The 12,981-nt window shown below is 44.4% G+C and overlaps 1 protein-coding gene across 4 annotated transcripts in view; it reads left to right on the top strand.

The window, feature by feature from the left end:
* The window catches only part of NME7 (NME/NM23 family member 7), a 237,040-nt gene that overhangs the window by 34,301 nt on the left and 189,758 nt on the right, over positions 1-12,981 (top strand). For all 4 annotated transcript variants that reach the window (XM_033942041.1, XM_033942040.1, XM_033942044.1 and 1 more), the window contains exon 2: positions 8,965-9,072. In XM_033942041.1, the coding sequence (XP_033797932.1) occupies positions 8,965-9,072 (108 nt within the window). The remainder of the gene's footprint in view (positions 1-8,964; positions 9,073-12,981) is intronic.

Raw genomic sequence — 12,981 nt, 5'->3', positions numbered from 1 at the left:
TTTGCATCCATTAAAATTGTCCAAGCAGAAATCTTGCTGGTCTTGCTTATGAATTTATAATTTATATTGACTTGCTTTACAAATGGCTAGCATAAACTTTTGGAAAAAAATTGGCATTTCTTCTTAATCAATTGATTCTTTTTTTAGTGCATGAAAGAACAACATCACTGCTACTCATTATTATTATTCAGGGAACACAATCTTTAAATATTCATTAGATTGCAATACAAAAGGAGCCTGGCATGAGACAGTTCCAAGTGCTGTATTGAAAGAACAGGAAAGCTACCCATTGTGTCTGGGAGATCACGAGCGTACAGTGGTATTTTGCCACTCTGCATACTGTATATTTGAATAGTACATGATTTTGCTGCTTTGTTCTTCGGAGAAATCAAGTACTGGATTTTTACTCATTCCAATCTAACAAAATTTAGAAAGAATTATACAAAAGGGCCTGAGAATGTCTGAGGGTAAAATAAGCTTCCAAAAATGTAATGTAATAGAATAAAACTTTTGGCATGGTGGGAAAACTGCTAAAAAATAATCCCACTGATCAGTAACAGCTGTTTAACTGGCTATCTGTGAAGATTCAGCGGGAGATAACTGGTTATCTCTGAATATTCACAGTTAGCTTATAGCAACTACGTTGTTTTATCATGTGATTTAGCTGGTTAGTGCCGATATTCAGTGCTGGGTTTAGCTGTTAAATAGGACTGCATTAATAGCAGTCCTATCTTTAATCGCTAGGAACTTAAATGATTAATGCTGAATATCGCCTTAACCGGTTAAGTTCCAGTTGCCAAAAATGAAACTAGAATTTTAATGCGGCACATGGCATGGCATTGAATTTCCAGGTTTAGTGCTGGTAGTGGGCCTTAACCGCGCTGCATGCTGTCAGCTGAATATCGGTCCCATTGATTTTGAAAATAGACTAGATTGGACTGGAGGTTCCAGAGCAATAAGCCCCATAAATATGTTCTCTAGTCTCCCCATCCCCTCAACAATTCCTCCCCAAACTATCCCTCATAACTGCCTCACCTCCCAAAAATATTACCCAATAAATTGCCCACCCTCAACACTATCCCAGTATTTCAACATTGCCCCAGTAACTCACAAATGGCCCCTATCCCACAACTAACCATCCCCCTACAAGTTGAGGTGATGGGACATTTTGGGAGAGGATAGTTAAGGGGATAGGGTTGGTGGTAGGGAGAGTGGAGAACAGGGGAGAAGCAGTTAAGAAAGGAGTAGTTCTGTAATTGCTATGTTTCTCTTGGAGACGATTTCTCCAAAAGGGTGAAATTGAATGTCACTCCTTAGGGTATGTTTTTTTTATGATATAATCTTTCAAATTTACTGCCAATGTTTGCTGTAATACTTGAATTATGCCAGAGAGAACTTTCCTCTGGTGTTGTTAAGATGAAACAACCTATCCGAGTGTGCTTGGAATTATTATTTTTTTTTAATGAATCTTGTGGCACCCAAAATGAAAGGAAATATTTTTGTATTCTGCCACATATTCTTGGTTTCGGGCTATATTTTTTGGTAGCTGAGAATCTGCTCTTTCTTCACAGATTTATAGCTTGGGAAGGACACCTCTATGATCAATGCTTCTGGTATTTTTCTCTTTTACCACTGTGTTTGGCTTCCTTGCATCCAACTTTTTATTGATTGGGATGGGGATGTCTCGGTTATCATAACTTCTTCATTCTCCACAGTTTTCTTAAAGTCATAATCCCAGTACTTTTCTGGTACAGTGATGAGGTAGTGTTAGCAAAATTTCCAATGAATGAGGCATGCTACCTTGTTGTGTCTTTCCATATAGAAATTTTCTGCTATCAACACTTAGCAGCTATCCAGCTCTTTTTTTTTTTTCACAGTACCTACAGATGGCTGTTTTATCATTTTTTTCTTTGTTCACTGTGAACCGTCTTGTCTGTAATCCACTGTCCTGTGCTGCAACTATCAGTCTCTCAACCTTAGGTTTAAGTTCTGTCTCGTATTTCACTGTATGCAAGTTTCTATGCAGCAGAAGCTGGTGCTGTTTCCTGCACAGAAGCGCATTGATTTATTTATTTATTTTTTTTTTTTGGGGGGGGGTATTTTTCTGGAACCATCTAGTCCAGGGCTGCCCAAGTCCGGTCCTCGAGATCTAATGGCAGGCCAGGTTTTCAGGATATCCATAATGAATATGCATGAGAAAGATTTGCCTGCACTGCCTTCCTGGTATGCAAATATCTCTCATGCATATTCATTGTGGCTATCCTGAAAATCTGGCCTGCCAGTAGATCTCGAGGACCGGATTGGGCAGCCCTAATCTAGTCCAATCTAGCCTGCTTTCAAGCTTCACTGTTTTTTCCTATTTCATTCCAGTTGAGTTTTGAAGAGTTATTTTGCATCCAGACACACACATCCTCAATTGTTTTTGTATAATTCATCTGCCAGCAGCAGATGAATCAAGAGACAAGTGGGTTGTGTCCATTTGCCAGCAGGTGGAGATAGAGAGAACTGAGTTGCACTTAGCCTTACTGGATGTACAGCTTCCTCGCCAACCAGTATCGATCTTCACAAAGTATCAGAAAAGATGTCACAGTAAGCTCCTTTCCAACACAGCTGACTGAAAAAGGTATCTCAAACCCACTCTTAATACCAAAAAATCTGATACAGGGTGGGGCTCTGGATTCATCTGCTGCATCTAAAGGAAAGAAAATTATCAGGTAAGACATCATTTTTCCTTCCTTATCACTAGCAGCGGATGAATCCAGAGACGTTCTGAGATGTAGCAAAGCAGTCTTAAAGTAGGGAGGGAAGTCACTTCAAGAATCAACGTCTGAAAGGCAGTGTCTTAACAAGCTGCCACATCCAGACTAGAGAATGACACGGGGAAAAACTTTGCCCCGCTTCCATCCTGTCCCCACGAGCTTGGTCTCCGTCCCCGCAAATCATCTGATCCCATCCACACAAGCCTCAAATAGTTTTATACTGGACTTATTTTATTAAAGTATAAAAAGAAACAATATTCTGTACAATTGTCATTTTATAAATCAAAGTTCTGGCTGCTGATCTAGAGAAAGAGATGTTCAGCTGACAGGGCATTGTTTATAAATGTTTATCAACATAACTAATATACTACTTTATCCTAAAGCAAAAAAATGAAAATAAATATAATTATTTTTCTCTACTTTTGTTGTCTGGTTTCTGCTTTCCTCATCTTCTCCTCATTCATTTCCTTCCATCCACTGTCTGCCTTCTCTCTGTTTCTTCCATATGCTCTGTTACTGTGCCTCTTCCTTCCATCTATTCCTATCTCTCTTCTTTTCTACCTTTCAAAGTCCTTAGATCAATGTAGTCTTGTTAGAATGTTTATTTTCTTATTTTTTCCTCTATTTCTATTTCTTACTTTTATTACTCAACTAATTGTTATTTTTCCAGGTACTTCAGTTATTAGATTTTGAGCCTTCGGGACAGTAAGGAAATTTCTAAGTACCTATTTACTTATAATTTTAATGCACCCTAATGTATATTTTTCTGTAAACCGCTTAGAACCTAACAGATTAGCGGTATATAAGAAATAAATTACATTACATTACATCTCTCCATCGTGGCACACATCGTGGCACCTATCTTCTTCCCTCCACTCCCCCCATAGTCTGGGATCTCTCCCTTCCCTAGTTCTCTTCAGCGTCTGTTCCTCTCTGCCCCACCTTCCCTCCCTCGCTCCCTTCCCCAGTTCCCTTCAGCGTCTGTTCTTCTCCGCCCCACCTTTCCTCCCTCGCTCCCTTCCCCAGTTCCCTTCAGCGTCTGTCCCTCTCCGCTCCACCTTCCCTCCCTCGCTCCCTTCCCCAGTTCCCTTCAGCGTCTGTCCCTCTCCGCTCCACCTTCCCTCCCTCGCTCCCTTCCCCAGTTCCCTTCAGCGTCTGTCCCTCTCCGCTCCACCTTCCCTCCCTCGCTCCCTTCCCCAGTTCCCTTCAGCGTCTGTCCCTCTCCGCTCCACCTTCCCTCCCTCGCTCCCTACCCCATTTCCCTTCAGCGTCTGTCCCTCTCCGCCCCACCTTCCCTCCCTCACTCCCTTCCCCAGTTCCCTTCAGCATCTGTCCCTCTCCGCCCCACCTTCCCTCCTTCGCTTCCTTCCCCAGTTCCTTTCAGCGTCTGTCCTTCTCCGCCCCACCTTCCCTCCCTCGCTCCCTTCCCCAGTTCCCTTCAGCGTCTGTCCCTCTCCGCCCCCACCTTCCTTCCCTCCCTCGCTCCCTTCCCCAGTTCCCTTCAGCGTCTGTCCCTCTCCGCCCCACCTTCCCTCCCTCGCTCCCTTCCCCAGTTCCCTTCAGCGTCTGTCCCTATCCGCCCCACCTTCCCTCCCTCGCTCCCTTCCCCAGTTCCCTTCAGCGTCTGTCCCTCTCCGCTCCACCTTCCTTCCCTCGCTCCCTTCCCCAGTTCCCTTCAGCGTCTGTCCCTCTCTGCCCCACCTTCCCTCCCTCTTGCCCTTCCCCAGTTCCCTTCAGCGTCTGTCCCTCTCCGCCCCACCCCACCTTTCCTTTCTCCCTCCCTTCCCCTTACCTTTATGGCGGGCAATTTCTAAATTTTCTTTGTACGAGCAGCCGGAGCCTTGAAGTCGTGTGTGGCTGCCGGAAAGGTCTCCTCTGATGCAATGTCCATGACTTCAAGGCTCCGGCTGTTCATAGAAAGAAAATTTAGAAATCGCCTGCCACGAAGGTAAGAGGAAGGGAGGGAGAAAGGAAGATGCTTGGACGGACAGATGGCGGCGGCGATCGTTAGTAAGGAGGGAGGGAGGGAGTGCGATCGGTGACCACGCGTGTTCCCTCCCTTAACTGCAGAGTCAAGGCTATTCACAGCATATTCTAGCATCTGTTAGTGATGACTTTGCCCAGCGGTGCGCTCCCACATCCAAGCCATGATTTCCGGATGGATTCCTAGGGCCATTTTGTCAACCTATGTTCTTTCCAGTTAACTGTCTCCTATTTCTGTAATGGCGCATTCCTCTAGAAGTATGACTTCTTCGTGGACCAAAGCTGGAGTGGTTTCCCCTGACGAGATTTGTTGAACAGTGACTTGGTCCACTCTTTGGTTTTGAGGACTGGCATAGTCAGCCCGCCCTAGATTTTTGGGACTGCTTTTGTACAACCCACATGTCTAGAATGACTCGCCTATTGCATTGGAAAAAGATTACGATCTTCCCTTAATATCTTTTCCAGTAGGTAGGTGAATCATTCTAGACTCGCGCCCTGTCCTTCCTGTGTTTGTCTTCTTTTGCTTCTGCTTCTCCATGCTTGATTCTTGGATGCTTGTCAGCCCTTTTTGGGCCTTGGAGAATTCTTTATATATGTTCTGTGTATGCATGGGTCCTTCCTGAACTCCTTTGATGCTTCTGTTAGCAGTTTGGAATTTATTCTAATACTTCTTTAAGCAGAACAGTTGATTCTTGGGAATGTTCCCATTGGTGACCCTACATCACGTTCTGTCGATGGATCTCTTTATGCTTTGGTACTAACTACAGGTGGCAGTAGAGCTCCCTGTGAAGTAGAGGAGAATATAAGAAAAGCTTTAGTGGGTCAGACCAATGGTCCATCAAGCCCAGTAGCCCATTCTCACGGTGGCCAATCCAGTAGAGAGCTGCACGGGAACGGGGACACGTGAATCCCGCGGGACCCATGGGGATCCCGCGGGTTCCCCCTTCGGGTCACGGGGATCCTGTGGGGACGCCCCCTAGGGTCACGGGGATCCCGTGGGGACGCCTCCGAGGGTTGCGGGGTTCCTGCGGGGCTGGATGTATTCAGCCGCGAGGCTCGTCTTCCTACCTGCCCTGCCGCACACATCTGAACAGAAGTCTTCCTGATGTCAGCGCTGACGTCGGAGGGAGGGCTTAAGCAAAGCCCTCCCTCCCTCCGACGTCAGCGCTGACATCGTGAAGACTTCCGTTCGTGTGCTGCGGCAGGGCAGGCAGAGAAAAGGCAGTGGTACAAGACGGGGGGCGGTCCGCCCCGGGTGCAGCACATCCAGCCAGGTCCCCCGACCGACCGACAACAGGCCCGGTCCGTCAAACCTCCCTGCCCTGTAGCCGTGAATCTAAATTACTTTCGTACAGCAGCTTCAATACTCCAGCTGCTGTAAGAAGGTAATTTAGATTCACGGCTACAGGGCAGGGAGGTTTGTTGGACCGGGCCTATTCTGTTGTCAGTCGGGCGAGTAAGCACCACAAAGGTAAGGGTCAGGGAGGGAGAAATGGAGGAAAGGTGGAGTGGAGAGGAAAAGGCCCTTAAGGTAAAACTGAGGGGGGAGAAGGACGCTGAAAGCATTGGGGAAGACAAAGAGGTGGAGAAGAACGCTGAAAGGACATGGGGAAGATGGGGGGGGGGAGAAGGATGCTGAAAGGATATGGGGAAGACAAAGGGGTGGAGAAGGATGCTGAAAGGACATGGGGAAGACGGGGGTGGGGTGGGGAGAAGGACGCTGACAGGACATGGGGAAGATGGGGGGGAGAAGGACGCTGAAAGGAAATGGGGAAGAGAGAGTGGGGAGAAGACGCTGGCAGGGAAGAAGACAGAGATGCCAGACTATGGGGGGAGCGGAGGGAAGAAGATGGGTGCAGACCAATTTGGAAGGGGGGAGAAAGGGAGGCACAGTAACAGAGCAAATGGAAGACGCAGAGAGAAGAGAGACAGTGGATGGAAGGAATTGAATGAGAATATGAGGAAAGCAGAAACCAGGCAACAAAGGTAGGAAAAAAAATTCTATTTCTTTTTTTTTTTTTGCTTTAGGATAAAGTAGTATATTAGTTGTGTTGATAAAAATTTATAAACATTAGAGGCTCTGGTAGAAACCCGTTTACAAAGTATGTATTCTTCCCAATTAATATTTCCCAATTAATAAAGTCTTTTTGCTTATTTGTAAATGGGTTTCTACCAGAGCCTTTAATTCAGTAGCATAATTAAATGAAATAACTTTTTCTGTAGTTTATAGGGACGGGTGGGGACAGAGGGGATTCCTCGCGGGGACGGTTGGGGACAGAGGGGATTCCTCGCGGGGACGGGTGGGGACGGAGGGGATTCCTCGCGGGGACGGGTGGGGACGGGGGGGATTCCTCGCGGGGAGGGGTGGGGAGGGAGGGATTCCTCGCGGGGACGGGTGGGATTCCTCACGGAGACGGGTGGGACTTTGGCGGGGACGGGTGGGATTTCTGTCCCCGCACAACTCTCTACAATCCAGGTCACTAGCACCTGGCCAAAACCCAAGGAGTAGCAATATTCCATGCTACCATTCCAGGGCAAGCAGTGGCTTCTCTCATGTCTTTCTCAATAACAGACTATGGACTATTCCTCCAGGAAATTATCCAAACCTTTCTTAAAACCAGCTATACTATCTGCTCTTATCATGCCAACCTCTAGCAATGCGTTCCAGGGCTTAACTATTCTCTGAGTGAAAATAAATTTCCTCCTGTTGGTTTTTAAAGTATTTCCCTGTAACTTCATTGAGTGTCCCCTAGTCTTTGTAATTTTTGATGGAGTGAAAATCGATCCACTTGTACCCGTTCTACTCCACTCAGGATTTTATAGACTTCAATCATATGTCCTCTCAGCCATCTCTTTTCAAACCTGAAAAGCTCTAACCTTTTTAGTCTTTCCTCATACGAGAGGAGTTCCATCCCCTTTATCATCTTGGTTGTTCTTTTATTAACCTTTTCTAGCGCCACTATATCTTTCTTGAGATAAGGAGACCAGAATTGAACTCAGTACTCCAGATAAGGTCACACCATGGAGCGATACAGGGGCATTATAACATTCTTAGTCTTGTTAACCATCCCTTTTTTAATAATCTCTAGCATCCTGTTTGCTTTTCTGGCCGCCACTTCACATAGGGCGGAAGGTTTCATCGTATTGTCTATGATGACACCCAGATCCTTTTCTTGGGCGCTAACCCCCAAGGTGGATCCTAGCATCTGGTAACTTTGAGTGAAACTGTGAGTTATTCTTCCCAATGTGCATCACTTTGCATTTGTCCACATTAAATTTCATCTGCCACTTGTATGCCCAGTCTTCCGATTTCCTAAGGTCTGCCTGCAATTTTTCACAATCCACATGCGTTTTAACAACTTTGAACAGTTTAGTGTCATCTTCAAATTTAATCACCTCATTCGTCGTTCCAATTTCCAGATCATTTATAAATAAGTTAAATAGCACCGTTCCCAGTACAGAGACAGAGAAAAAAATCCAGAATGGATTCCTTCTGTAGATGGCTCGTGGCCATTGGGAGATAATCCACATATCTAGAAAGACTCGCCTATCTACTGGAAAAGATATCAAAATAATATCAGCGTGTGGAAAAGCACTGTACTAGGGCTACCGCATGCCACTTTTTAGTGCAGCTTAGTAAAAGAGTCTCTATGAGCCAAAAGTATGACCAAAAAATAATTTTTTTTTTCACCTGTCTTCTGAAACCACAATAATTATCAGTCTTAGTTTGTTCCATTCTGATGGCCCAGCAAGCATAAAAACTGTTTGTCTCTGCTCTCAGAATATAGAACCCTTGCTATATACAACTGCAAAGTTGCTGTAAATTAAGGAGCTTCTCTAGATAATGTCTTTTAAAAATTAAGTAGATCACCTTAAATTCAGAATGCTAGAGTACTGTTAGCCAGTGCAGTAATAAAGAAAGAATAGTACTAATTTAATGTCAGAATTTTAGCTGTAGAATTTTGAGTAGTCAAATACTCTTTTATTGCTGCAATTTGATCCAAAGCTTGGACCAACAAATCATTCCAGCTATCAACTGTAACCTTCAAATCATCAATTTACTTTTTGCAAGCATACTGTTCTACTTTGTGCTCAGTTGGATGGAGGGACAGATGGACAAACACAGTTTTTCCTTAATGTGCTCTTATTGTGTGAAGAATGATTAATGCTAGCTGTTAGAGATTTTTATATATACATTAATTTGCTGCATTTGTCTTTTTAGAGCGATGAAGACAGATATGTGTTCGTTGCAGAATGGTATGATCCAAATGCTGCCCTCTTGCGACGTTACAATTTAATATTTTACCCAAAAGATGCATCTATAGAAATGGTAAGAATTTTCTGCCTCAAGGCTTAGAACTCAATGTTCTTCTGGTTTCTTAAAAAAGCTCAAGTGACTGAGAAGTTTCTTTAAACTCTAATCTGATATCCCCACAAGTGGCTTATGCATAATTCCCAACTTAAAATATTGCTTTTCTTATTGGCATGGACTGTGAGAGTTGCTGAAATATAGCTCAGCCTTTAGGAGAAGGGTAAGTTACAATGATCTATAGTGATTGCATACTGTATAATAAACTTGGAAGGAGATGCTTTTCATTCTATGTAGAATTGGACTATTGGAAAACACAGAAAATGTTTATAAATTCTTCCACTAAGGGGTCCTTTTACTAAGGCGTGCTAGCCATTTTAGCGCACGCTAACGTGTCCATAGGATATAATGGACGCGTTATCTTTTAGCGTGTGCTAATATTTAGCACATGCTAAAATGCCTAGCGCACCTTAGTAAAAGGACCCCTAAGTTACTAAGGAGCAACAAACAGGAAGTGAGTATTATTAAAAAAAAAAAAAAAAAATTATAATAGCAAATGTGTCCTCAGGAGAGTATCTATCCTTCATTTTATGACTTTAGGGGAGGACTCTTATAACCAAATCATGTAAAAATCTTTTTCCCCAATGCTTTATAAACACATCATTTAGCATATTTTCAATACGTTTCAACAGTGACCTAGCGGCTACACTCGAACTGCATATTTCATGTATAGTTTGAGTTTATTGTAGCAATCCTCCTCATCGGTCAATCCTTATTAAACTTATGGGCAATACAACTTTAGCCATCAGTAACTTATAAGCAGACTGAAAGGGACTCCAACGTGAATTCGCGTTTCGCAAACAGGCTGTCTCAAGGAGTGTCCCCATTTAGAGCAAATCACCACAGTCTCAGTGCTGTTCTAATAACATGAAATATGCAGTTCGAGTGTAGCCGCTGAGGTCACTGTTGAAATGTATTGAAAATATGCTAAATGATGTGTTTATAAAGCATTGAGAAAAAGATTATTACATGATTTGGGTATAAGAGTGTAGCTGCAAAAGGAATGCTTGGGATGTGGGGGTGTGAGGATACAGACCTGTCCTGCAGAATCAGTCTGAGTTGAATGACTGTCTTTAAATAACTAAATCCTTGATTTCTGTGCCTCCCTACTGAAGATTGAGAGTTGGCTATTTTGAGCACCATATAAGATATTGATTAAAAATATAGATTATTTAACTTTTCATACAAAAGAGAACTAGTGACTTTTTTTAATATTTAAATTTTTATTATAAGTTTTAGAATGAAAAGTATACAAGCACACCAGCAGCCATAATACACAGCAAATATTTAGTAAACAACGTGCGCATAATAGTAAAACACACCATCGGTACATATTACAACCACAAGTCCTCCCTGACCCAACCCCCACCCCCACCCCACAGAGGCCATTCCCTAAAGCATTTAACCATCAAATCCCCCCTACCCACCCCCCTACTTTCCCCCCCTCAGATCAACAGAGTGTCAGGACTAAGAAGACCTTTTAAAGAGCATCCAAAATGTCCCCTAATTTATGCCAAGTAGAAGTATGGGAAACATAGGTATAGTGACGTTTAGCCACCGCTAACTCCATCTTTCCCAAGGACAACAGACAGTTAAGCCATTCTGCATGAGTTGGTGCTACCGTATTTTTCCAGTGATTTGCTATTAAACATTTGGCTGCTGCCAAGCCGAAGCAAAGGAGCTTAGTTTGCTATTGATATTCTTTAATATTGTACAATCCTAATAAACAGCTCTGAGGTGTCGCCCCCACTGGACCTCCTATAAGTTCCGTCATGGTATTAACCACATCCTTCCAAAAGGGACATATAGAAAAATAGAAAGATGACGGCAGAAAAGGGCCACAGCCCATCAAGTCTGCCCACTCCATTTACCCACCCTATTAAGTCTGAGTGCTAATGACTTAGTTCCTTAACTCGACTGTCGCAGGGATCCCATTTGGATGTCCCATTTATTCTTAAAGTCGAGCACACTGGTGGCCTTGATCACCTGCACCGGAAGTTTGTTCCAGTGATCTATCACCCTTTCTGTGAAGAAATACTTCCTGATGTCACCACTAAATTTCCCTCCTCTGAGTTTGAGCGGGTGCCCCCTTGTGACCGAGGGTCCCTTGGGAAAGAATATATCGTTTTCCACCTCTACACGACCTGTGACGTACTTGAATGTCTCGATCATGTCACCCCTTTCCCTGCGCTCCTCTAGGGTATAGAGCTGCAGCTTGCCCTGTCTTTCTTCGTATGAGAGACCCTTGAGTCCAGCGACCATCCTAGTGGCCATCCACTGGACCGACTCAGCTCGAAGCACATCTTTCCGGTAATGTGGCCTCCAGAATTGCACACAGTATTCCAGATGAGGTCTCACCATGGTTCTGTAGAGTGGCATTATGACTTCAGGTTTGCGGCTGACGAAGCTTCTATTGATACATCCCATCATTTGTCTTGCCTTGGATGAGGCCTTCTCTACTTGTTTGGCAGCCTTCATGTCTGCGCTGATGATCACTCCCAAGTCCCGTTCTTCTGAAGTCTTAGCTAGTATTTCTCCATTCAAGGTGTATGTTCTGCATGGATTTCTGCTACCGAGATGCATGACCTTACACTTCTTAGCGTTGAAGCCCAGCTGCCATGTTGAGGACCAGTTTTCCAATGTGATCAGATCCTGCATCATACTATCTTTGAGATTGCTTTCACCTACTATATTACACAGTTTGGCGTCGTCGGCAAACAGTGCTACTTTACCCTGTAGTCCTCGGGTCAAGTCCCTTATGAATATGTTGAAAAGGGATGGTCCCAGGACTGAGCCCTGCGGCACTCTGCTAGTCACTTCCGATGTCTCAGAGAGGGTGCCATTGACCACCACCCTCTGAAGTCTTCCACTCAGCCACTCCTTGACCCATGCAGTTAGTTTCTCACCTAACCCCATTGATTTCATCTTGTTTAATAGTCTACGGTGTGGGACACTGTCAAAGGCTTTACTGAAATCCAAGTACACTATGTCCAGAGACTCTCCCAAGTCCAGCTTTCCTGTCACCCAGTCAAAGAAGCTGATAAGATTGGACTGGCATGACCTGCCCCTAGTGAATCCATGTTGGCAGGGATCCCTCAGATTCCCCTCATCCAGTATTGTGTCCAGTTTGCCTTTAAGTAGGGTTTCCATGAGTTTACACACTATTGATGTGAGACTCACTGGTCTGTAATTCGCAGCCTCCGCTCTGCAACCCTTCTTGTGTAGAGGAACAACGTTGGCAGTTTTCCAGTCCAGGGGGACTCTCCCCGTTCTCAGGGAGAGATTGAAGAGCACGGCTAACGGTTCCGCCAAAATATCGCATAGCTCTCTGAGCACTCTTGGGTGCAAATTGTCCGGTCCCATGGCTTTGTTCACCTTGAGTCCTGACAGTTCTCTGTAAACATCAGCTGGTGTGAACTCAAAATTCTGAAATGGGTCTTGCATGCTTTGCTTTGCTTCCAGCTGTGGCCCTTGTCCCGGTGCCTCGCATGTAAAGACTGAACAGAAGTAATCATTCAGTATTTTGGCTTTATCGGAATCTGTTTCCGCATAATTCCCGTTTGGCGTTCTAAGGCGTACTATCCCGTTTGCGTTCTTTTTCCTGTCGCTAATGTATCTGAAGAAAGATTTGTCCCCTTTCTTAATGTTCTTCGCTAGAGTTTCTTCCGTTCGACGTTTGGCCTCCCTGACTGCTGTTTTGACCGCTGCAGACTTTGTCCTGTATTCAATGTTAGCTTCTTTTTCCCCGGTGCGTTTGTATGAGAGAAATGCTTTTTTCTTCTCCTTGACTAGGTACGAGACCTCATCTGTGAACCATTGGGGTTTCTTTTTCCTTTGTTGTTTGGTTACCGATTTTATGTAGCGGATAGT

The sequence above is a fragment of the Geotrypetes seraphini genome, chromosome 4 (genome assembly GCF_902459505.1).
Source record: "Geotrypetes seraphini chromosome 4, aGeoSer1.1, whole genome shotgun sequence".
NCBI lineage: Eukaryota > Metazoa > Chordata > Amphibia > Gymnophiona > Dermophiidae > Geotrypetes > Geotrypetes seraphini.
This window is presented reverse-complemented; position numbering and strand designations above follow the sequence as displayed.